At 42.5% G+C, this 26,684-nt stretch overlaps 1 protein-coding gene across 1 annotated transcript in view; it reads left to right on the top strand.

Moving 5' to 3' along the window:
* otog (otogelin) overlaps nucleotides 1-23,307 on the top strand; it is a 61,563-nt gene extending 38,256 nt beyond the window's left edge. The window contains exons 41-63 of the mRNA XM_019867230.1: nucleotides 1,988-2,105; nucleotides 2,612-2,691; nucleotides 2,907-5,290; nucleotides 5,486-5,663; nucleotides 6,346-6,497; nucleotides 6,571-6,660; nucleotides 6,773-6,959; nucleotides 8,529-8,749; nucleotides 9,025-9,163; nucleotides 10,061-10,249; nucleotides 10,331-10,540; nucleotides 10,638-10,742; nucleotides 11,901-12,005; nucleotides 12,125-12,226; nucleotides 13,237-13,335; nucleotides 13,478-13,518; nucleotides 14,292-14,367; nucleotides 14,735-14,919; nucleotides 15,313-15,417; nucleotides 15,493-15,612; nucleotides 16,075-16,120; nucleotides 20,832-20,911; nucleotides 22,781-23,307. Of these exons, the coding sequence (XP_019722789.1) occupies nucleotides 1,988-2,105; nucleotides 2,612-2,691; nucleotides 2,907-5,290; nucleotides 5,486-5,663; nucleotides 6,346-6,497; nucleotides 6,571-6,660; nucleotides 6,773-6,959; nucleotides 8,529-8,749; nucleotides 9,025-9,163; nucleotides 10,061-10,249; nucleotides 10,331-10,540; nucleotides 10,638-10,742; nucleotides 11,901-12,005; nucleotides 12,125-12,226; nucleotides 13,237-13,335; nucleotides 13,478-13,518; nucleotides 14,292-14,367; nucleotides 14,735-14,919; nucleotides 15,313-15,417; nucleotides 15,493-15,612; nucleotides 16,075-16,120; nucleotides 20,832-20,911; nucleotides 22,781-22,981 (5,213 nt within the window). The 3' untranslated portion in view covers nucleotides 22,982-23,307. The remainder of the gene's footprint in view (nucleotides 1-1,987; nucleotides 2,106-2,611; nucleotides 2,692-2,906; nucleotides 5,291-5,485; nucleotides 5,664-6,345; nucleotides 6,498-6,570; nucleotides 6,661-6,772; nucleotides 6,960-8,528; nucleotides 8,750-9,024; nucleotides 9,164-10,060; nucleotides 10,250-10,330; nucleotides 10,541-10,637; nucleotides 10,743-11,900; nucleotides 12,006-12,124; nucleotides 12,227-13,236; nucleotides 13,336-13,477; nucleotides 13,519-14,291; nucleotides 14,368-14,734; nucleotides 14,920-15,312; nucleotides 15,418-15,492; nucleotides 15,613-16,074; nucleotides 16,121-20,831; nucleotides 20,912-22,780) is intronic.
* Nucleotides 23,308-26,684: the final 3,377 nt, after the last annotated feature.

Here is a 26,684-nt window from a genome sequence, read left to right as displayed (position 1 = left end):
TGGCTGAGCCTTTTGCATTCCTAAGGCCAATTTATTAGGGAATTGCACACGAGGAGACCTGCAGTCTAGCTTTTCGTCTCTTGGAGATGGTTTTTGCACCCGGAACATCCTGACAGATCAAATCCTGTATTTAAATGAGAGTTTTGCCCTCTAGATTGTACTGTACTGATGGTTATCACCGTGGAATATTTGGGAGAGCAGTAGTAAGTACAAAATTCACTTCGAAGCGATAGAATTGGAAGAGTTGGCGTAAGAGGCAAACAAACAGAACATAAATCCTTTGCTCTAATAAGTTTGGTTAACCCAGCAGTAATGTTAAAGGTATGTTTTGTTTGATGTGATTGCCTAGGGTGAGAGGCAATTGGATTTGCAGGTCTGTGCCCATCCTGCATAACATTGCACTGAAAACATGGGACAGCAGAAAAAATGGGAGAGGCCAGCACCAATTGTCATAGTATGCTAGAAATGACCCATACACGTGGAAATGCAAGTGAGTTTCATCCTAGTTGATCTGGCCTGACGACCTCTTGTGACTGGCTTCAAGTCCTCGCTTCGATCATTCAGAAGCTCCAAAACTGCACAAGATGATGTCTCATGACGATTTTTGTTGGCATTTATAAAATGTTTATCGAGCGGAAAAGTTCTGTCCGCTGCCTCCCATTTTGCCTCCGCAAAGCTGGCATCGCTTTGCATGCTGGTTTGCACCTGCCTTGCGCTGTACTTCACAGTACAAAATAAGTCAGTGCAGGTTGGTGTCAAGGTTGATAAATCACATTGGCCTCATAAATTATTCACTTTGCATACACAGTACTTCTCCCACAATGCGGAAAATGACTGCACTGTAATTCCGCCTGTTTGACAGACGCAATCCTGGTTGCACCCAGTTAGTAGATTAGCTTCCACATTTGTTTGTTTGCGTAGTCAGGTTTGTGCCTGTTTTTACTCCACCTTTCAGTAAATGTTTTATACAATACAATACATCTTTATTAATATAGCGCTTTCACAACAGCTGTAGCTGCAACAAAGGGCTTTGGAGAAGAGAACATTTTATATAAAATAACAAATATAAAACAACAGAAATTGCTGCTTAAATGTTGCTATTCTAACCATGCCCAAGCATTTAATATGGTTTGTCAAGTGAAAGTGTCTTAACCTTCATGGAGTACACACATTGATTGGCTTATTTTAGGTCTTTCTTTAGGAAAGTGACATACAGTAAACACCTCCATAACCAAATACTCATAGCCCACAATAGTGTACCAGTGTTGTATGAGGATAGAAGTGAATTGGATGAGGAAAAAATGGAGAAGAGTAAGGAAAGACAAACACTTGCCCCGTGTATTTGTTGGGAATCATTTTGAGTTGGCCTCACGTGGTATTTGACCAACACACTGCTGTGATGTGAGCTCATTTACCTGAATCAGTGAACAAGTAGCAGAACTCCCCTAAAATCATAATTTCTATTTTTGGGTTAAGATATGCTACTGTTGAGTTGTTTGTCACCCAGACATTAAAAATACACCCCCCGCCCAAAAAAACAAAAAAAGCAATGGCATTTTGGTCGATTGATGGGACTCCAATGTGCAACATCATGCTGCAAATTAGTGTTCGAAATGCGTATGTGTGTTTGCACAGTTGCAAGTAAGCCACACATGCACGCACACATGCAGTTGTTCATAGGGTCTGAATAATTGGGGCCCCCCTATGCATTTCATGTGGCCCCCTAAAGACTGAGCTCTGGTGATGGATCTGTCCAGAACCAACAATGGTTTTTGTTTAATGTTTTTTTTTTCTTTGCCATAAACCTGACTTGTATCTCATGAGCCGATTTGCATTTGCTGGCTATTAGCCAATCTGAGTGCTTGTCACCGACACCACTTTGGATACTGAGATTGGTGGCTTTTTCATTCAAATCTCTACAAAGCACCAGGACACAAAAAATCTATTGTCACAATTCTAAAAGTGCTTGTTTTGTGTTTTTCATGAGGCTCTGGCTCAGATGCCCTCCCTCATCCCCAGTGCCAGTGGAGATATGACTCCTGCAGCAGCCCCTGTTTCAAGACCTGCAGCGACCCATCAGCAGAAGCCTGTGTGGCCATCCCACAGTGAGACTTGAACTTTTTCATTCACGCTGACAGTCGTACTTATAAAGAATACTTTTGTTACTTAAATCTCAGCAGGCAACTTGTCTTAGCATGTCTGCCTAACACTGCATGGGATTTCTCTAGGTACTCTACCTCAAAAAAAAATAAAAAATAAGAGAATACATCTTTCATAGAAGACTTGAAATTTTCCATCGGTGTGAATATGAGTATGAATAGTTTTGGATGCTGACCAGTGCAGGGTTTACCACCCCTTTTGCCCAAGTCAACGGGGATAATCTGAAGGTCATCCTGAAGAAGATAAGTGGAAAAGAAAATGGATGGATGGACTTAGAATTTTCTTAACATATTCCTTACATGAACACTGAGCATCGTACTTATTCCTCATGGCGCAGGGACTGAGCTCACTCAGCTCATCATCATCGCAATTTTTGTAGAAAATGCCACCATAGATAATTAAGTCTGGACCTGTTTTTCGTAACATTGGTTTGCTGTATTGATCTGTGCAGAGTCGAGGGCTGTCTTCCTGTTTGCCCCCCACAAATGGTCCTGGATGAAGTAACTCGTCGTTGTGTCTTTGTCGAAGACTGTGAGTAGAAACAATTATTGATGACACTGGTGTGTTTTGTGAATTACTTGACGCCATTGCTAAATTAAGTGGTCAAACTGCATATATTCACAATTTGATTTATAAACGCATAGCACTATGAAATGAACAGGAGCTATCAGCGATATAACTTAGTCTGAATACAATATATCAATGTCTGTTCTCCACTTACATGCTGTTCATGGCTTTGGGTTTAGGTATAAAAGCCCCAGTTATTTTGCCACTTGCGACTACGTCCTCCACAACAGCCACTGCGTTACTCAAGACAACTATTGTCCCATCTGCCCCTTCTCAGTCTACTCCTACCCCAAAATTCACAGTTCCCGCTCTGAGCACAGCAACATCTGCTCCAATTTCTGATGAGTCAAGCAGACCAAGCCTCCCCTCGCCTCCTGCAATTCCTGAACCTTCCAAAACACCAGCACCTCTTTTGCCTTTGCCCCCCACTGTAAGGCCTGAGTTGGAAGAACCTCCGTCGACTCTAAAAATGACCGAAGCCCGTACCACTGCTGAGAGTGCTACCATGAGTCCCTTTGGATCCAGCACCTTCAGTTTGAGCACAACTCCCTTTGCAATCACTTCTCTTTTCCGGCAAACTTCCTCCACCAGGCCCACTGATGCCCTCCGGCCACGCTTCACCCCAAAATCCACACCCACTACAGCAGTAACTACAAGTTCTACTGAGGGGCCATCATCCACTTTTCCGCTTGCCACCAAGGAGTCCACAGAGACGACACATTCATTTGTGGTATTCCCATTTGGAACCACTTCTCAAACTCCCCCAGCTTCAGAGAGTTCTATAGTGACTGAACGGACTACCATGCCCAGATCTACTGACACTACATCCACAGAATCTATGAGCACAAAACCTTTGACATTGGGGAGAACTCCCCCAAGGTCTCCAATTGCAACCATCGCTCCTGATTTACAAAGCACTGCCTCTTCAACCACTTCCTCACTGCTTACCACACCTCCTGTCAAAACAGCAACCGTGTCTAGGGCAACAGTCACTTCAGCGACAACCACAGATGCAGTCACTCCTGTTGAACCCTTTACAACCAGCACAACAACACAGTTCCTTAGTCCCAAGACAATGGCTCCTCCCGTTTCTAAGCTTACCACTGTGAAGGTATTTTTAACCACCCCAGCTGCTCCTGAGATACCAACATCATTGCCAGTCCAAGTCATGCTGACTTCAACTGTGCCCAGTCCTCCTTCGTCTACCTCAGACCGGCAAGCAACACCAAAGACAACAACCACACTTGAATCTCCTGTGTCCAAAGCGACTGCTGCCACCTTATCAACGACTGAGCCACCCCCTCAGCGTACAACCACAATTTCTGGGTCTACTTCCACTCAGTCTACAACTTCAAGACCTCCAAAAATAACTGTAGCCACCACTGTAGCCACTAGCCCAATTTTATCAGCAAAATCAACTGTACCACCACTTATCCCCAAGGAAACGGTTGTTCCCCCACTATCACCAAGCACCACCACACAGTCCTCACGGCCATGGCGTCCTCCCCATTTCTTCACCTCTTCCAGCCAGTTGTACAGTCCTACAACAAAGACAACACCACAGCGCACCTCTCAGACTGTTGGAGACATGGTCAGTTCGACTAAAACAACTGAACTGCCTCGGCTTCCAGTGTCAAGGCCAGTCATCACCTCTGCTGCACTAGCTGCATTCACAGCCATGACTGCTCAGACTACATCTCATAGGGTGTCTACTGGTGAATTTACGACCAAGACACAGGTTACAACAGTGCGCCCCCCAAGACCCGATGTTCCTGATACGTCTCTCACCACAGGACCTACAAGAGCTGCCACTGTCACCACCACCGTCAGACCTGTTACAGTCCAACCCGTCACTGTGACAACACACACAGTAACGGGCCGACCGGAATTTACAAGAGACACAATCCCACCAATCTTATCTGTCTCTCTACCTGACATGACTTCTTCAACATCAAGAAAAACAACTTCCACTGACAAGGTCACCGAACGTCTTGTTTCAACTGTTACATCTACATCTGGTGAAACAACTACAACTGCAATCACACAGATGACCTCTACCAGACCGACACCGAGAGTTCCGGTGACTATGGAAACAAGACCGCTGGCAGCAACCACCAAACCAACCAGCTCAACAACTGCATTTGGAGTTCCATCTCTAACTATACCCACCACACCAGCAGAAGCATTGACCACAGTGAGCACACCAAAAGCAACACCTCCTGAAGCCATAACCGCAATGCCCACCACAGTGGCCCCACTTCCCATGCCTGAGCCAACCATACCAATCTCCGGCCTGACAACCCTCGAATCTGAGGCGGCACCAGTCTCTACCCAACCAATGACATCTCCACCACTTGATATAACTGTCCAGACTCAGAAACCTGGTGTTCTTATTCCTGGCATAACGTCCATCCCTGTAACCAGAAGGATCCAGACAACTGTGCTGGATAGGATGAATCGCACCAGTCCTGGTGTAACAACACCTTTTGCGCCAGTGGAAAAAACAAAGTCCACCTCAGAAAGCATAACGTCCATGGCTGTATCATTCACAAGGATGTGCACGGTGGGTTCAGTTTACATCATCCACATTTATTTGCCGTTTCACTATATTTTCATGGTACTGTATTAGATTGTCATAATAGATTTAACTGCCCGAAACAACCATTGAAAATAAATCAAACATTACATTATTTATACAGCTATTGAAAAAACTTTACATGATTTTAACGTTTCAACTATTTTGACGCTTTCAAATCAGCCTCCGTATGCAGAGATAGTTGATGAGTGCACCAAGTTCATCTGTGTCAACAACCAGCTCGTCTTGTTCAACAAGTCCCAAAGCTGCCCCTTCTCCTCCGAGCCGGTCAACTGTGGCTTGCTTGGCTTTGCCATACTGGTCAACGGTGACAAATGTTGCCCCCAGTGGGACTGTCCATGTAAGACATACACAAAAAAAATCATTGATTTAGCTCAGTGGTTCTTAACCTGGGTTCGATCGAACCGCAGGGGTTCAGTGAATCGGTCTTAGAGGTTCGACGGAGCTTCTGCCATGGAGGTTAAGACACACCCGACTCAACATGTCAATTTGCTATGACACGCCCATTTAGCCATCACTGGCTGCAGTTGATCACATTACATCGCTTGTCCAATCAGTGCTGTGAGAAATTTTGTTCGCTCAGTAGTCAACGTGTGACTGTCGTGATAGTACATTGTGTGATTTTTTTAAAATAATGTTTCAATGCATGCTAACTATGTTGAGCAAAAAAAAACCCCAAAGTGGTCAGACGAATATGTACCACATGGATTCACATGCATCACGGAACGGGATGGGACTCAGCATCCTATCTGCATGATTTGTCATGCCAAGTTCAGCAACTCCAGTCTCGTACCGGCAAAACTGAAGGGACACTTCTTGAATTTTTATTTTTCAGTAATGAAGGGTTTGGTAAATGTGTATATGAACTGGTTGGGTTCAGTGCCTCTAATAAGGTTAAGAACCACTGATTTAGATATAATCCAGTGTTAAGTACGCAAAAGGTCATTGTAATTTAATTTGTAGATTCCATTCCTTCACTTCAAAGAGAACATTATGTCACTATTTGATTGTTTCTATTCCAGGTCGCTGCTCTGTGTTTCCAGACTTGAATGTGATCACGTTTGATGGAAACAGTGTTGCCATCTATAAAGCTGCCTGGTTCATAGTCACTAAGCTACCCAATGAGACAGTCAGTGTTCTGATACAGGAGTGCCCTGATGCATCCGAGTCGCCAGTAAGCCACTTTCATACTTTTACTGTCAATTAAATGTAAACCACTTTTTAAAATGTGAACGTTCTTTTTAAAGCTTAGGTGGAATTTTACAAACCTGTGTCTAGTGGCACTCAACATCACCCACAATTCCAACCACATCGTCATTGACAGGCTCCAGAGGAGGGTAGGACCAAACATGTTCTTTGCTTTGTATGTAGTAGCTTACGCATGAGGGCAGTAATGCTCCGGTGTGAAATCAGTCACTAACCCGAACAAATTGCACACTTTTCCCACAGCTCAATGTCAACTCACGGTATGCCAGGCCTCGTTTTAAAAAGTTTGGTTTTGAGATCTACGACACGGGCAACATGTATCTGATCCGAAGCCCGGCTGGTCTCCAGCTGCAGTGGTATCACAGCACTGGAATGATGGTGATCGACAGTGACAGCCCCAGCAAGAAGCTGCCCACTAGGGGCCTTTGTGGTATGAACTGTCTTAAATAGTCAATTTTTAAATAGTGTATGCAACATGATATTTCTTTTTGCCATGTCCATACAATGTCAAGATCAAAGTTCAAAGCTAGAAAATCGATTTAAAAGTTGTTTTATTTGTTTTTATGGATAATTATCACGATCAAAGACAAATCAAAAATGGATAAATGTCAGCTCAAGTAATACTTTTCTTTCCCTCTGAAGGTAAATGGTTGAAGTGAAAGAATGTTGAATAAGGCGGGGTATGGACTCAGATTTCTAAAAATCGGTTTGATTCACCAGGACATGATTCAATTCCATGTGCGATCTTATGATTCACTTTGTTTGATTTTCAATTCAGTTTAGGATTTCACGCATTACCAAATTTAACTTTCATCTGGAAATATTAATAATATAATATACAACATGTAAAATACAAATGTGGCCCAGTGGTCCAGTGGTTAGCGCGTCGACCTCACAGTGCAGAGGTCGTGTGTTCGATCCCGGCACCGGCCTTCCTGTGTGGAGTTTGTATGTTCTCCCCGGGCCTGCATGGGTTTTCTCCAGGACTCCGGTTTCCTACCACATTCCAAAAACATGCATGGAAGGCTGACTGAACACTCAAAATTGTCCCTAGGTGTGAGTGTGAGCGTTCAGGGTGTCCCCCGCCTACTGCCCGAAGATGGCTGGAATAGGCTCCAGCACCGCCCGCGACCTTTGTGAGGATAAAGTGGATCGGAACATAGATGGATGGATGGATAAAATATAAATATTTACACAAGAATTGAACCCAATGCAGTTACATTAATCATATGTTTTATTGAACATGAACAAAATAATAAATAGTAATTAATGCCAACCACCGGTTTGGCTGTGTAAATCAAGTGGCCAAAACACACTGTAAACTCAGGACATTCACATTCCTCTGACTGTCTCACAAAGTTTCAGTTCCTTGCTGTTTTTAATCTAAAAACCTCCGACATCTGCCTTCAAGGTTGTTGGCACTGGTTTTCAGTGCTTCCGCCATGTTGTTTTGCTATGCTTCTCTCGTGCACTGGCGAGGCCTCACGTGACATGAGGATTCACATGAATTTATGGGGAAAAAGATTGATTTAAAAGAATGATTTATCGTAACAGCTCTGATCACAGGCTGCAGTTGCAAACATACAGATCATGCGCCACTGTAGGTTAAAGGTGGCCTGCTTTTAGTGCGAAACTGAAATGGACAGGATGCTTTGGGTGCAGTGTGCACTAGCACAAAAATAAATAATTTTAGTAACATGCACAGAGACACCCAATTTATTTTTTCCATTTCCCCCTACATCCGTCGCTAGCAATCAATCGTTTTCGACATATTGGGCATTCCTGCCCTAATCCATCTGCTTTTGAGTAATTTATGAGACCAAATTCATTTTAGACTCTCTCATCAAGGGAATGATTGTTGAGTAGTTATCACAACTCTTCGTTATCAATCATTGAAATGCATAACCTTGGCAGTAGAATATAGCGCTTAAGTACATGGATGACATAATGTGTTCAAGATGTCATTACGCACTGTATTTATTCCCACCTTACCCTTTAGGTTTCTGTGATGGAGACCCAAGTAATGACCTGACTCTGGCCAATGGCACCGCTGTGGGGAGGAATGAGGATCCATCGGCATTCATCGACAGCTGGCAGGTTCCCAATACCACCAGCTATGTCAGTCATAGTCGGCGGAGAGAGTTCAACTGCTCCACCAGTGACTGCTCCCGGTGCCTGGTCATGCTGCAGAAACCGGCCTTCTTCCCATGCCACGCCTATGTAGGTTTACACATTTATTAAGTCATTTACTATGTTGTTGTGATTTCTCAGCCTAAATTGGACTAACCAGTCGGACGATTCACCACATTATGAAATCAAGCGATTGCCAGTTTGTGTGGTGGCCCACAAGGGATAGACATTCACCAGGGACCTGGACCTTCAAGGGAGGGGTGGGAGTATGATCCTTCTTGGATCAAAATGATGATCGAGATCAAAAGGTTGATGGACATTATCTTTAACCAAAGCTGAATGAAATCATGTTTTTCTTTTTCTAGGTCTCCCCAAGTACTTTTTGTGAGGTTTGGGTCCGAGATGTGGAGTATGTGAACAACCAGTGTGTGTCACTGGCTGCCTACGTAGCCTCTTGCCACAAATTCAACGTCTGTATCGAGTGGAGGAGAACAGATTTCTGTCGTAAGATTGAACCCTCGAAACACATTCACCGTTTTTCAACCATAATTGGGATTTTCAAAGCATTTGTGTCATCAAAAAGATAACATAAACAGGTATTCACTGATTTTGAAAGAATCTGGAATCTGTTTTCCAAAATGAAGGCCTTAATTATTCTTATAAAGTACATTTAAGTGTGACTGACACTCCTCAGGCAAGGTGGGTGAAGTGTCTTGCTCAAAGATACAACGATAGATGACTCAGACAGAGCGTGATTTGAACAGCCAACCCTTCAGTCACTGGACAGCGCTCTTTAACTCCCGAGCCACAGTCGAACCCCCCATGTCTGCATTTAATTTCCTTTCAGTACTATCTGCCAGCTGCAATCCATGCAAATCCTAAAATGTGAGAATAAGGGATAATGGATGGCTTGTGAAATAATTACAAGCCCACACTGCCTGTTTCTTGTGGTCATATTGAGGCAGCATGGCTGAGTGGTAGAGGTTGTCTCTCAACCCAGAGGTTGGGGGTTCAATGCCCGGCCTTTGTGACCTTGTCGGTGTACTTGAGCAAGGAACTGCATGTCCAGTTGGTCCTGATGCTGTGTCATCAGTAACTAACTGAAGAAACAGTGTAAAGACCTTTGAGTACCAAAGGTAGAAAGTGCTCTCTATAAGTGACAGCACATTTACCATTTACATTTACTCAATGATGGGTCTTCAAAAAAACTAGATCAATACGGCTGTAAAAAAAAAAAAAAAAAAAGTATTTGTCTGCCTTAACCTGTTAAAACCCTGCATAAAGACCTTTTGGGCATCAACAGAATTCCCTTGAAACAGGTAGCATTTTCTCTTTTTATTCCCAGAAACGCTGTCCAGTACATTTCCTTTGTGTAAACAGATCTCATCTCTCTTCCTGTAGCCTTCACGTGCCCTGAAACTCTGCGCTATCAAGCCTGTCTGCCGGCCTGCACGTCTCAGTCATGTCCCAACCAGGATTTTGATTTCGAACCAGCCCACTGCTCAGGCCTTACCGAGGGCTGTACCTGCCCCGAAGGAACTTTGCTCCATCGGCCATACACTGCCCTCTGCATACCCTCCAGCAAGTGTGGTAAGAGCCCCTAATATCGGTCTGTTTGGGGAAAAAATGGCACATAAGCACTTGGAGTCGTCAATTGTGATGTTTGTGTAGCCTGCACTGACAGTTCTGAGGTTCCACGTGCACACGGCGAAGTGTGGAAGGCCTCGAAGGACTCCTGCTGTATGTACCGCTGCGACAAGGACACAGTCATCCCTGTGGAGTACAACTGTTCCACCACCACGGCGCCTGTGTGCCAGCGAACAGGGGAGGTTGTTGTCAGCCTGGCGGATGACACCAATTGCTGCCCCCGAAAAGTCTGTGGTAAGACCGCAGAGGAGCTTTTGAGTGTCTCCCACCAGTGCAGCATGGAGATCAGCAATCTATTAAAAAGATAAGATGATGTCATCTGACTTTGCAGTGTGTAATCTGACTCATTGTGAGCTCCTGCCTCCGGTCTGTAACTATGGGGAGAAGCTGGTGTCATACTACCAAAAGGACTCGTGCTGTCCAGATTACGTGTGTGGTGAGTACACAGTGACAACCTCTTGACCAAAGATAAGCCCAGTTCTGGCCAATTAATCCATTTTATCAGTTAATTTGAGATATTTAGTAGCTTTCGTAGTTCAAAGTATGTCTCTACTGACTTGCGCTGCTGACCTTAACCACTTGGTTGTGAACAGAGAGGAGCTAGTTTCGTAAAGCAGAGTCAGAAAAAAAAATGTGTATTATTTCTTAAGTTCAAGTTAATACAAGTTCATGCACAAAAAAACAAAACAAAACTTGAATTAAGAACGAAACTGTTTCAAAGCTTGTCTGAAATCAAGCAAATCCCAGAAGGCAAAAAAAAAATAAAAAGCAAAACTGTTTTTGAATAATGCTATTTGTTGTTTTCTATAAGCAAAGGGGAGAAAATTAGTAAAATGAGAAATCGTATTTTTCTGAAAATTCTATTATAAGGCCACATCATCCAGCCCAAAGTCCTTCATTAAAGAACTCAACAGGACTGCCTTAACGGAGGTCTATTGGTCCCGGTACCAGTGCGAACATTTGTTAGCAACTAAATTTATCGCACGAGCATTGTTTATTCAAAATAAAATATTCTGGAGAACAGAGGTTCTCTACTGGTCTCTTCCTGGGATGTATTTTGCTCGTATTAATCCCCCAAATAATTTATTCCTCAAAAGCAGACATTTCACTTCTACGTCTGCATTGAGCAAATGATGTAACAGCTGAATATATACAGATAAGATATCACAATGGCAACACTACCTATCAGGGTCCTTCTTTTATCCCGAACGCCGCAATATAACTTTGGGTCATGGAGTTCACTGTCTTGCCTCAGAACAGCGACACCAACTATTAGCTCTGCAGAACATTTTTAGTGCTGCTTTTCAAAATGCATATTTTCAGAACAAGTCTTTGACACGAACGTGCTGATTCCATCTTCTTTTACTTTATTTGCTATCGGTGACGTATATTAAATGGTTAAGCCTCATTGCTGCAGGACACTTGCTTGTTGATCCTAAGAGAATGTTTTTAATGCCCGCTTCATAATTGAAACAAGCCTTGACTTCATCAACATTTATATTCTGCATTAAAACAGTTTTGTTCTTGCAAAACTTCCACACGTGTATTGTTAGTCCTTTATCTCGACATTAACGAAATTGCACGTTGGTTACAGAGTGTGATCCCACAAGTTGCGAGGCAGAGATTCCCACCTGTCGAAGTGACCAGTTCTTAATCGCAGCCAGAGCTGATGATAGCTGCTGCCTGACTCACATCTGCGGTAAGTATCGACCGTTTCTAAAATCTCATTTTAGAAACTAGTGTCGCAGCAGGAAGGTTTCCTGCTGCAATCATTTTTGTGTCGCACATTGTGATTCAGCGCGAATGTGTTTCCTGTAGTCTGTTCATCTTGTGTGGACACGCCTCCACTGTGTCGGGATGGGGAAGTTCTGACTGTGAGCCGGGACACCGCGGACCGCTGCTGCCCCACCTACCAATGTGGTCAGCTCACACAAACACAAACATTTCCCGCACCTAAACCACATCTTTTTTTTTTTTTTTTTTACTTTCACCTTTTACACTTTAACTTTTGACAGTAACTGCGCAATTCTTTCAAATATTGAAAATGTACACATATGGCTAGTGATCAATAATTTCAACGCACCACTGCTATGCTACTTGAATTTGGATTGAAGTGTGCAAATGACTTTCTCCAGCAAGCGTAAAGCAAGCAAGTAAAACTCAAACTATCCATAATCCACGTTTGTCCATCTTTGCCCCAGAGACTCTCCTATGAGTTTGTCTGCACACATGACCAGAGGTTAGAGGCCGCCATCCACACGTCTTGCATTTTTGCACAAACTGAAGCCTTGAATAAGCCTCATGATGTTATTTCACGACACTTGGGACTTACTGGGCTAACCTGGGATCTCGGGGATTGTATTTCGTGCCACGCCATGGAAAAATGTGTGTTCGTTCGACACAATAAGTCCTTTGATCTTTGTGTTCTTGAATTCTGAGAAAGGAAAAGTCCACTCTACTTTAAATATAACTTGGAAGGGCAAACAAGAGAATAATCACGGTGAAAATAAAATAAGAATATACTTAGATAATAGCAATTAAAAACAAAAAAATCAAAACAAATACCGGCTGTTCCTACAAAGCTGTACATCAAGCAAGAATGGGAAAGAATTCCACCTACAAAGCTTAAACAATCAGTGTCCTCAGTTCCCAAACCTTTACTGAATGTTGTTAAAAGACAAGGTGACGTAACACAGTGGCAAACATCATGACCCTGTCTCAGCTTTTTTGGAACGTGTTACAGCCATAAAATTCTAAGTTCATGATTATTTGCTTCAAGACCATAAAGTGTACCAGTTTGACCATTAAATATCTTGTTTTTGTCGCGTATTCGATTAAATATACATTGAGCATGATTTGCAAATCATTGTGTGAACGTCCCGACTCCATGACAATCACGTGTACGTGTGTGCGTGTGTGTTCGTGTGTAGTATGTGAGCCCTCCAGGTGTCCTCAGCTCAGCTGCCCGTTTGGGATGTCACTGGTGTCAGTGTCCAGTTCAGATCACTGCTGTCCCAACTACACATGCGGTACAACATGCAAGATATAAAATAGATGATATTATCTTAAAATTATCATGATCCGTTGCATTGACAGTAGGATTCTTACTATTGTGCATTGCTGGATCCTTTAAATATGTCCACCCCTTAATGTTATGTTTTCTGTTTTCAGTGTGTTCCTGTGACCAGATTACGCCTCCTAAATGTGAAATGGTGTGTTCAAGTTGTTAAATTCAGTTGTTGTTGTTTTTTTTAATATCTATCTATTACGTAAGGTATGAGCTATAAGCGAGTTGTTTAAATATCGCCTTTGATAATATTTCATCAGCGATCTCCAAGCATTTTGCCGGACCAGTTTCAGGTTCAGAATTATTTTCGACGTATTGGATAAGCGGTTCCTAAAATGGTTGGATGGTATAAAAACATGCAACAAACTTGGAAGCAAATTATTCAAAACACAACTCACTATTAACCTCGATTTAGTTGCTGTAATTAATAGGAGCCCTGTGCTTGTTTCTTCAAAATGAGCCGGTCCCATCTCGAGGTATATTTTAATTTCTCCCAAAAAAGCTCCCATGGCTTGTCTTTGCCAGGATTAATGTCAATCCCTTGGCCTCGATGTGCTGAAGCAGTTTTGATGGCTTTAAGGCCTCCTTTGGGAACCTTTCGCCACGTATCACGTGGAGGGGTTTTTTTTTGGTGCAAGGAGGACTGCTGATGTCATCTCATTATTTGGTCCGTTCCCCTTTTCAAAGAAACTGTCTCGACACATTTGTTCTTTTACTCTGAGTTGAGGGTTGTGACAGGCACAGGTACATGCATCGGATTTCCAGAACAATAATTCTTTCAGACGCTGATGAGAAACTATAAATAACAAAATAAAAAGAAGCCAATATTTTTTGTTCTGTCACCCTGCGCAAATGATTTTACAGAGATGCTCACAGTTTATTCAATTTGTAAACTGTGCTTTTGATTGTGTTGTGCAGGGAGAGGTTTCTCAGCTGGAGCAGGCCTTGCTGTCTGACTCACAGAATCAATGTGGCTGCAAAAGATACAAGTGTGGTGAGTATTGTTGCTATAAATTGGTTCAAAATGTTTCAAATACCCTGTGGAACACCATACTTGAAACGATCGTTTCAAGTATGTGATCGTTTCAAGTGGCCTTTAGGAATTTCGTGAGTTTCCCAAGTGGCTGGTCCATTTCAGAGATTGTCAAAACCTAACCCCTCCACCCCCCCCCCCCAAACTGAGAATTGTCTCACAGGAAGTTTAACTTAAGGTGCACCAAAATCTGGATCGCGAACTGGCTTGTTTTTTTTGGGGGGGTGGGGGGGGGGGCTTGAAAAATTTGGTCTCAAACTGATGAACATTTTGGCTCGTCTCCAAATCACACTGTATGTCAACCCCGCAACTGTGGATGTGTGTGCAGTGCGAGAGGCAGTGTGTGTGTACCAGGGCGTGGCACAGGGGGTGCTGCGGCCCGGTCAGACCCTGGTGGAACATCGCGAGGACGGTTTATGTTACAGTCGACAATGCAGCCGCGTCATGGACATGTCAAGTGGTTATCACGTACTGCGGACCAGCACCACCAACTGCTCTGCCCTCTGCCAGCTCGTAAGATATGAACCAGGAACCTTTTTGATGCAGAAAATCCTCACTTGTCTCACAATGAATTAAAAGTAAAACATTTAAAACCTTTTTGTTTCTTGGTATTTTACAAAAATATTTTTTGGTCCTCTGTGTCTAGGAGCCGGAATTCTGATTTGTAAATGAGGCCCGGTGTTTAATGCAATTGACTGGGTATTTTGGGGAAATATATATTATTTAGCAGGACATTCTGTCATTGTACACATATTCGACAAGAATTAAATGAAACTCATTCTGGAAGTGGAAAACGAATGCGTTAATAGTTTTCCAAGTAAACATTCGATCAGAAAGACTGTTGTTTCTTGCACCATATGACCTTCTATAAAGTTAGATTACCTTCAATGTTGATGTGTGTTGTAGAATCAGATCTACAGCCCTGCAAAAGACCAGTCAACATGCTGTGGTGTTTGTAAGAATATATCCTGCCTCTACACTCATGAGAATGGGTCGACTGTTCTCTATAAGGTGGGCAATGAGTGTCAATACAATCAATACATGTATTATAATATACATTAGTCGTTGATAGCAAAATGTTTCCAGCCAGGGAAATCATGGGTGTCCAACTGCCTCAAGTTTGAATGCACAGACACTCGATCTGGCCCGACAATGATCTCCTACCCCTTCAGCTGTCCCACCTTCAATGAAACAGAGTGTATCAAGGTCAGCATTATCAAACACACTCACTCACACGTACGCACACACACACACACGTACGCGCACACACACACACACACACACACACACACACACACACACACACACACACACACACACACACACACACACACACACGTCGCAGAAACAGTCGGTTGTGTCCATTTGAGTATAGGGTAAAAAAAGTTTATCATTATTGTCATTACTGCCATCATTATTTTTATTTTTATGACCTGGCAACCAATTCACAGGGTGTCCTGTCTCTCCCCCAAATTCAGCTGGGAGAGGCTCCTGCTCGCTCACTCATGACCCAAATGAGGATGAGTGGTATGGTGGGATGAACTGATTTCTATTGTTACCCTTTTTAAACAACAGTACATTCCACCCCTTGAAATGACACCAGTGATCAGTGATCAACTGTGTTATTGTTGCGGTGATTCATGACTTTTGCTCTCTTTTTGCACTCAGATTGGAGGAACTGTCGTAAGTTACATGGACGGATGTTGCAAGACATGTGAGTTTGTGGTGTGAGCATAGCACAGCTGTAATGTCCTGTAGTTAGTGTAGAATCATAGGCTGCAGCTGTCACTCGCCTGTCGCCGAGAATTTCTCCAACACAATATTCTCCCGAGCTGTTTAAATTCCCCGCCACAAAGGTCAAAATTGTCTCTGGTTTTGCCGTCGCGATTGTCTTCTGAGTATTCACGTTAGTGTGCTTTTGTCAGTGAACTTTTCAGTGAAAGCAACAGGCTGCTGTTTTAAATCGTCACTGAAAAGCACCTGAAAACATGAAAGTGGCTTAGTGGTTGATGTGCTGCAGCTTATCAACATGTACAAATCCCACCAGGTACTGGATTCCCTCTCTTCCCTTTCCCTCTTAGCTCCCTGACTCCCACAGTAAACACAAACTGTGAACGAGGTACCAAAAACACTAGGATGACCAGTGCTATTGTTGATATTCAACAATGTACTCCCTCCCTCCATGATGTTACTGATATAACACACCGAACGTTTGATTGCAACCTCCGGGTCCCAAGCAGGACAGTCCTCTCAAATGTGATCTCATTTCAGACTTACTGTAGTAGAAACTGCATGCAACACACACAAAAAAAAAAACCCAACCAAACAAAAAAACGGAACAGTATTTGCTGCACAGTTAACCCCTGTTCATCGCAAGGAATGATTTTTTTTCCAGATCATCCGCAATAGGTGAAAATCCACCTTTAAGAGAGACCTTTTTTTTCTCCACGCCCCCGTGCTCAACAAAATCTTCATGAAAACGTAGTTTTTCAAATGAAACCTCGTTTCAAGCTCTTTGTATATTTAAACACCAAAATGTTCAACAAAACTATATAATCACAGCTGCCAACTAATCCGGATTGTCCACATTTGGACCTGAACACAACTTTGTTTCGGCAGGACCATGTGGAGTTCCAGATCGTTAAAAAAAAAAAAAAAATCATGGGTCACAAAAGGTTGAAAACAAGCAAAAATACTTAATGTGCAATGTGTAGTGAGACGGACTTCAAATGAAGTGCATTATTCAATTTTCAGTTCTCACATGCACCGGCGCACCTTTTATGCCAATCTGACAATATGGTTTTACACAGAAAGCACACACCTCTAGATTTGGATTTACCTCTATGCTGGAAAAACACATGAAAGCTTAATTGCTTAAAAATCCGTAATGCAGCTGAGGCGCAAAGGAAGAAACGGGGGTTTGTTGTATTTCTCATGAAAATATACATTACAGCTAAGGCATGTTATAACAATAAACACACGATTTACCTTGTTTTACATTAAAGCATGACTATGGAGTATGCATGGGTTTCTTACAGAATATTTGGTTTGCTGCTCGAAATGAGGTGGCGGTCCTTTTAGAGACCGAAAAAGAGAAGTCACACATGAGAGGACTGCAACATGTACAGGACATATGTGTGTTCTGCCTTCCCCATCTGTATACAAAACTACATTCGCTCCACATTTAGCACTGTCTGGGCAGTGCATTGTTGATTGCCAACAATGTGCTGTTGGTAGAGGCCCAGTAGTTGGCCTTAGATGTCTGCATGTCCTCAATAGTAAATAGTGATGTGGGTTGTGGGTTTGTGCTCATTTTCCCCAAGTAGGTGCTGTAGACGGTTGGCTTGCTGCTGCATTTTTCCACCAAATTGTTGGGAAACTAAAGCTGTTATGTGACACATTGTGCTACCCAGGTTCAATGGCCTTCCGAGAGCCGGATTCACTCTTTCTCACAGACAACATGTACATGTAGACCTGCCCTGATGGTTCTATTCAACAAAACAAGCACACTTTTTAACCCAGCAATTGAAATCATATCAGATATTGTTGATTATATCAACAACCATGATGTTTCATGCCTGTGTTATAACCTCATCTTTAGACTACAATAGAGTAGAATGTATTTTAACAAGCCTTTATTATACTGCAACGCGGCAATTTCCAGTTTGGTGCTAACCGGTACACGCAAATAAAACTTCTAATAAAAATATGATGCGACAAAGCACCCCATTTAAAAAGACATTTAAAAGTACGCATTGTCATCTAAATATTACACTGAATTGACCAATGTATGTCATTGGCACGAACAATCATCTTTTTAGATTCAAATAATATCATCGTAAAGCATTTGTCCAAAAGACACTCACTATGGATGACTTTCATGACTGTCACCTTGTGGGAGCTCAAGTCCCTGTGACTCCCACGTAACACAAATCCTGACTGTGCCCAACTCTTGACAGGAGGAGTTCACAGAGTTGATTCTGCCTGATGCTCTATTTAAAGCCGATCTACAAGGATGAAATATTTTCACACAAAATAGAAGTGTCCTTCGTTTAACCGCCCTTGGCAATTTTATATCTATATATATATAGATATCTATATATCTATATATAGATATACTTCCCTGCTAAAGCTGCTGTCTGTGCGACCCGAATCCCAGATAAGGGGTAGGAAATGGTTTGGTATGGTAGAAGTAAAGGTAGGAGTGGTAGTGGTAGTAGTGGTAGTGGTGGTGGTAGGAGTCGTAGTAGTAGAAGTAGTAGTAGTAGTAGTAGTAGTAGTAGTAGTAGTTGTAGATGTAGTGGTTGTGGCAATGGTATTAAAACAAAAACTCTCATCTCACGATGCGGGTGAGTGAGTGAGTGAGTGAGTGAGTGAGAGAGACACAGGCATGAAACATACCGGTCTGTTACTGCGACAGTCATTCTTCCTGATAGTCATCCTCACTGTCACCTTCTGACATGACTTGCCATCTTCTTTGCCTGTTCAAACATAGACAGACCAAACCAAACCCAATTGGCACAAACACAACATACACAGCACCCTTGCCTGTGACTCAGCAATCACCTTGAGGAAGGGGTGCTTGAAAAAGAGAGGAGGAAGAAGAGCACACTGATGTTCACAATCATGCAAAAGCTGCAGGATTGAACGATTTCGATGAGGAAGGACATTTTTAAAATGAACGAGCAAGACCATAACAACACTTGCTTCGTGCTTAAGGTAAAATGAAAATTAGAAAATTAAATCAGTGGTACATACCAATAAATTTAAGATTGTGTGTTTTAGTAAATAGGAAGAGCGTATATGCTGCATATGCATGACTTTCGTATTCACTGTTTGCGCTTTGCTTCCACATACATTGATGGTCAACATCTGTCATGGTTACCCAGGAATGTTTTGGGGGAAGGGAGGGTGATTTAAATCGAGTATAATATGGCTGTTGAGATGTTAGTCCTGGACCCTGATGGCCTTGAGGATGTCACTTGTGCTATTTTTGATTAGCCTTTTCACTTTCAGTCACATGAACCACAGCAGAAAACATCGTGTAGCTATCAAAGGGCCAGTGACGGATAGAAGACTAATCGCACCGTCAATCTATTTAATTCTGTGACATAACCATGAAAGACAGACAAGCTTGCTTTGTTCCAACCACAGTCACAGCAGGTTAAAGTGCTTCAGTGATGATGCCAGAGCCACATTTGTCTCAGAGTGATGATATATGTACTCAATGTGTCTCGGACCTGCTGACCGCTCAATCTATTAAGAGACTGTAGTCATGTCTGTGATTTTCAAAAATTAAATCAAATAATTATTTGTATACCAATAAAACTAAAAAAATCAATACCTCTGGCAGTTTCAATGAAAATCTTGCCTTTTGCAGCTCTTTTTATTTTTTTATATTTTATATCTATCTATCTATCTATCTATCTATCTATATATATCTATATCTATATATATAGATATAGATATAGATATATAGATAGATAGATAGATAGATAGATATAAAATATAAAAAAATAAAAAGAGCTGCAAAAGGCAAGATTTTCATTGAAACTGCCAGAGGTATTGATTTTTTTAGTTTTATTGGTATACAAATAATTATTTGATTTAATTTTTGAAAATCACAGACATGACTACAGTCTCTTAATAGATTGAGCGGTCAGCAGGTCCGAGACACATTGAGTACATATATCATCACTCTGAGACAAATGTGGCTCTGGCATCATCACTGAAGCACTTTAACCTGCTGTGACTGTGGTTGGAACAAAGCAAGCTTGTCTGTCTTTCATGGTTATGTCACAGAATTAAATAGATTGACGGTGCGATTAGTCTTCTATCCGTCACTGGCCCTTTGATAGCTACACGATGTTTTCTGCTGTGGTTCATGTGACTGAAAGTGAAAAGGCTAATCAAAAATAGCACAAGTGACATCCTCAAGGCCATCAGGGTCCAGGACTAACATCTCAACAGCCATATTATACTCGATTTAAATCACCCTCCCTTCCCCCAAAACATTCCTGGGTAACCATGACAGATGTTGACCATCAATGTATGTGGAAGCAAAGCGCAAACAGTGAATACGAAAGTCATGCATATGCAGCATATACGCTCTTCCTATTTACTAAAACACACAATCTTAAATTTATTGGTATGTACCACTGATTTAATTTTCTAATTTTCATTTTACCTTAAGCACGAAGCAAGTGTTGTTATGGTCTTGCTCGTTCATTTTAAAAATGTCCTTCCTCATCGAAATCGTTCAATCCTGCAGCTTTTGCATGATTGTGAACATCAGTGTGCTCTTCTTCCTCCTCTCTTTTTCAAGCACCCCTTCCTCAAGGTGATTGCTGAGTCACAGGCAAGGGTGCTGTGTATGTTGTGTTTGTGCCAATTGGGTTTGGTTTGGTCTGTCTATGTTTGAACAGGCAAAGAAGATGGCAAGTCATGTCAGAAGGTGACAGTGAGGATGACTATCAGGAAGAATGACTGTCGCAGTAACAGACCGGTATGTTTCATGCCTGTGTCTCTCTCACTCACTCACTCACTCACTCACTCACCCGCATCGTGAGATGAGAGTTTTTGTTTTAATACCATTGCCACAACCACTACATCTACAACTACTACTACTACTACTACTACTACTACTACTACTTCTACTACTACGACTCCTACCACCACCACTACCACTACTACCACTACCACTCCTACCTTTACTTCTACCATACCAAACCATTTCCTACCCCTTATCTGGGATTCGGGTCGCACAGACAGCAGCTTTAGCAGGGAAGCCCACAATTCCCTCTCACCAGCTCTTCCCGGGGGATCCCGAGGCGTTCCCAGGCCAAACAAGGAGACAGTCTCTCTAGCATGTCCTGGGTCATCGCGGGGGCGTCTTGCCAGTGGGACATGCCCGAAAGACCTCACCAAGGAGGTGTCCAGGAGGCATCCTAATCAGAGGCCTGAGCTACCTCATCCGGTTCCTCTCACTGTGGAGGAGTAGTGGCTTGATTCTGAGTCCCTCCCGGATGATCGAGCATTTCGCCCAATCTCTAAGGGAGAGCCCGGACGCCTTGCTGAAGTTTGCCATTTCGGCAACTTGTATCCAGGATCTTGTTCTTTCGTGGGAGTAGGAACGTAGATCGACCAGTAGATTGACAGCTTTGCCTTTCGGCGCAGCTCCTTCTTTACCTAACAGACCGATACAGAGTCCACATCACAGCAGACGCTGCACCGATCCGCCTGTCGATCTCACGCTCCATTCCACCCTCACTTGTGAAGAAGACTCCAAGATACTTCATCTCATCCACTTGGGACAGGATCTCATCATCTGCGAAAAGCAGAGATGCAATACTGAGGCCACCAAAGCGGACCCACTCAAGGCCTCGGCTGCACTTAGAAATTCTGTCCATAAAAGTTAGGAACAGGACCCGTAACAAAGGGCAGCCTTGGCAGAGTCCATCTCTCCCGAGAAACAAAGCCGACTTACTGCTGGCAATGGGGACCAAAGACTGACATCGGTGGTACAGGGACTGTACAGCCCCTATCAGGGGGGTCGGTACGCCATCCTCTCGAAGCGCCTTTTATAGAACTCCCCGCTTTCTCCAAGTCCACAAAACACCTAAAGACTGGTTGGGCGAACTCCCATGCCTATTCGAGGAACCTGCTGAGCGTGTAGAGCTGGTCCACTGTTCCGCGGCCAGGACGAAAACCACATTGCTCCTCCTGAATCTGAGATTCGACCTCCTGACGACCCTCCTCTTCAGCACCCCTGAATAGAATGGAGGCTGAGGTCCCCCTTCTTTCAAAGAGGGACCACTACCCCGGTCTACCAATCTAGAGGCACTGTCCCTGATGTCCACGCAGTGTTGTAGAGCCGTATTTGTACTTTTAAGAAACATTTCTAAATGCTGTATGATAATGTTTACTATCTGTACCTTTGTTTTAAATGTGATGTTCTCATAGCTGCATAGTATTAGTTGTTGACTGAAAATTAAGAGATTAACAATGTGGTGATTGATGTTTGTTACTGTAGTTTGTACAGGGACATTTACAAAACCACAGCTACCAGTAAATAACACTGATGTTCAAAGAGTATTTCTAGTTCTTGTTTCGAGAATACATTATCCGACAATCTATTGCAAACCACCCCATGCCCCACCGAGACTAGTTACCATTGAAGGATAAAAGACAGTTTTCAATTAGGAAATGTGCCAAAGAAGTGCCATAGTGTATTGACAAGTATGAATCAATCAATCATTACTTTCATACTTTTATAACATTTTATGAAGTTGTGTTTCAATGTCAAGTTTACTTCACATTTTTACTGTATCATCTGTACCAAACACAATCATTAGTGGTTGCTTCTGTCCTGTAGGTCAACATTGTGTCATGTGACGGCAAGTGTCCGTCTGCCAGCATCTACAACTACAACATCAACACGTACGCTCGTTTCTGCAAGTGTTGTCGGGAGATGGGGCTGCAGCGGCGCTCTGTGCAGCTCTACTGCAGTGGCAACTCCACCTGGGTCAGCTACAGCATTCAAGAGCCCACCGATTGCTCCTGCCAGTGGTCCTAGAACGCATATTGCAACGACGCCCCCCGCCCCCACGCATAGGTTCAGGTCCTACCTACAGAACCTCAGCAGAGTATTCAAACAATCTTTTGGCTGTCATTATACTGTGCAAAAAACGTTGCATCTCTGGCAGGGAAGTGATCGGTGCAGAAGCATCAAGCTGGCAGCTGCAAACACATAGCGCACTGTGACATTTGACCTCTGACCTCCAAAGGGCTAGAGAGAGACACATTTACATTGCAGGGTTAGAAATAGTCACAGAAAAGAGTAGTTAAAGAGGAGCCCCACCACTGCCCCCCTCCACCTCCAAAACAACGACTTAAGCTTCATTTATAAACTTTAGGAGAAGTGATCTGGGAAGGTTGTGTACAGTTTGCATGTTCTCCCCGTGCCTGCGTGGGTTTTCTCCGGGTGCTCTGATTTCTTCTCCCCATTCCAAAAACATAAATGGCAGGTGAATGAAATACTCTAAATTGTCCCTAGGTGTGATTGTGAGTGCAAATAGTTGTATGTCTCTGTGTGCCCTGCGATTGGGTGGCAACCGGTCCAGGATGTCCGCCTACTGCCCAAAGACAGCTGGGATAGACTCCAGCATGAGCACTCTTTTGAGGATAAGTAGATCAGATAATGGACGGATGGATGATACAGGAAGGTGATTGGTATTCTGAGGACAGCATCAGGAATGGGAAAAAAATATTATTCTCCTCCATCCTATTACAAAGCCTATTTTTAGGGCTTGTTTTCCCTTTATATGGAGTTCCTTATATTACCTGGTTCCCACTCTTATCTTTACAATTGAGCAATTTTCAGTCCCGAATTGTGAAAGAAACGTTTCAAAGTTTCTGAGGCAACTACCAGTAAGGAGTAAATGTCAGAGGAATTAAAAAGGATTCTTTTGCATTTTTATTTGATGAATCTTGTTCAGAGTGCCCCTCTGCAGTGTTTACATTTGTTTAAAAATAGTTTTAGTGGAGATGTAGATGTTAATATCCGGTAAGCGTGTATGCATTTTGAAGACCTTTTAGAAAAATGCCTTGTGATCCATTGGTTGGATTTTTCCTCCTAGTTTTTGGAAATAATTGTTTTGTTGTTTTGTTTTGTTTTTTTAATGATTTAAAATATCAAATTCCATTGACATTTCACATATATAACACAACAAATGTATATTTGGAAACGGCAATTATTCTCTACTATATTCTATACTATATTACATGAATGATTGTGACTTAACTGACTTAAATCCAGTTGTGCATCGAGCACTTTATTTATTTGGGACTGACAAAGCATAATTGTATCCTTGGGCCACCGAGACAAAAATAAGCACTGCAGCTTAGTAAAACACATTTTCATTGTAGGGGATTGTGAATTTGGTTACATTTCTTTTTTTGTTTTAAGTCTGTGAAGAAAAATAAATAAAAATTAAAAAATGTTGTAAAAGTATCAAGTATGTTATCGGTCTTTTCATCATAATTCACTTGCAAAATTTCTATTGGTATGTATCAATCATGGGCGGCACGGGTGGCGACTGGTTATCACGTCGGACTCACAGTGCAGAGGTCCTCTGTGGAGTTTGCATGTTCTCCCAGTGCCTGCATGGGTTTTCTCTGGGTACTCTTATTTGCTCCCATATTCCAAAAACATGCATGGCAGCCGAATGGAACGCTCCCGAGGTGATCCAGATGGTTGTTCAACTATGTGTGCCCTGCGATTGGCTGGCAACCGGTTCAGGGTGTCCCTCGCCTACTGCCCGAAGACAGCTGGGATGGGCTCCAGCATGCCCCGTGACCCTTGTGAGGATAAAGCGGATCGGAATATGGATCATGCTTTTGCATGGTACACATTTGAGTTCCTAGTAAATATATCCTTATATTTTACTTTGTTCATGCCATTTGAGAAGCTGGTGCAGCAAATATTGCTGGTAAGCGAGGCTTTCCCAATTCACTTTTCTATTAAACATTTAATTCATTCATTCTAAAATGTTCTGTGATTGATCCTTTTCAGAGTCACTGACAGGTGCACCGCCAACTACTTGGGTTCCCCGGAAAAAAATACTACTTGGGGCTCCATCAATTTAATAGCGCAAATTAAAAATACCATTTGCTAGGGCCCCCATTCATCATCGTTTCTCCTCCTTACGGTTGATTGGGTGAACGGTGGTGTAGGCATTGCCAGTCAATCACGGGGCGCATATCGACAAACCGTCACTCACATTCACAATCGCACCTATGGGCAATTAAGAGTTTTCAATAAACCTAACATACAGTACAGGTTCTCACCCACGCAAGCACAGGGAACACACACACACACACACACACACACACACACACACACGCACAGAAAAGTTCCAAGCCGAGATTCATACACAGAACCATCTTACTGTGAGGCAGACTGATTCACTGTATTTAACTGCATTAATTAAAACATAAATTAAATGTATTCAGTACGCTGCAAACAGAAAAAAAAAAAACAGCAAACAACTCTGAACATACTCTAAGCCAATGGTTCTTAACCTTTTTAGAGGTACCGAACCCCACCAGTTCATATGCACATTCACCGAACCCTTCATGAGTGAAAAATAAATACCGGTACATATAATTGAAGATATAAAAAAAACACATATTAAAAACAGAAGAAAGTAAATAAAATTTCAGGAGATAAGTATACTTTTTTTTTTTTTTTTTAAATTCTATGACGTACTATCACGACAGTCACATGTTGACTACTCAGCGAACTAAATTTCCCACAGCACTGATTGGACAAGCAATGTCATGTGATCATCTGCAGCCAGTGATGGCCAAGCGGGCATGTCATAACTAATTAACATGTTGAGTTGCATGTGTCTCAGCCTGCATGGCAGAGGCTCTGTTGAACCCTTGAGACCGACTCACCAAACCCCTGGGGTTCGATCGAACCCGGGTTAAGAAACACTGCTCTAAGCAAACAACACAAGAGATGAATTTAATTTAATTTTTTTTTTTTAACTCTAAGCAAACACAAGCAAACAACACAACACAACAACACAGAGTCATGCACAAATATAATAACGACTAAAGTAGATGATTTTAAGTTTGGCATGGCAAGTACATCAAGAGACCTTCTATTCTTTGGAAGTGTGCCATTAAAATGAACGTCAGCATAAAAACGCTTTTCGTATTCAAGGTATAATATGAATTTATGAAGACATTTTCTTGCGGGGTAAATCTTACTTCTGTCATCCATCGGTACAAAAGTGCCAATCACGCTATACATTTCATGTTAGCGTGAGGCTAAGCGGTTCAGGTAAGGGATGGAAGGAATAGTAAAAGAGCATTTGGGAAAAACGCTGAGCCGGAGCAGTGACTGGACTACTACTGTCAGCAGATGTGTCACCTACAAAGTATTTCCATTTGCCTCCTTTTCCGTCACGCAACAAAACAATCATCATCAAAATCTCTGACATATCTTCACGGAACATTGGAGTGGATTTGACTCACGGATGATATTGAGGATTTTTCACTCTGACACACAGTCACACCTCACTTAATTTTCAGGAAATATTACAGAGAAGATGTGAGCCATTGGATAAGCTTAATTTCATCATAAATTAGTCAGAACTTCTGATTTCCATTAAAATAAACAAACACAGTCTGCGTAAACTTGCACCATACTCGCATGTTTTCGTATTTATATTGGACGCACCGATGAAGCATCGCTAATTCTCATGAAA

The sequence above is a fragment of the Hippocampus comes genome, unplaced genomic scaffold, assembly GCF_001891065.2.
Source record: "Hippocampus comes isolate QL1 unplaced genomic scaffold, H_comes_QL1_v1.1 scaffold2, whole genome shotgun sequence".
Classification (NCBI taxonomy): domain Eukaryota; kingdom Metazoa; phylum Chordata; class Actinopteri; order Syngnathiformes; family Syngnathidae; genus Hippocampus; species Hippocampus comes.
This window is presented reverse-complemented; position numbering and strand designations above follow the sequence as displayed.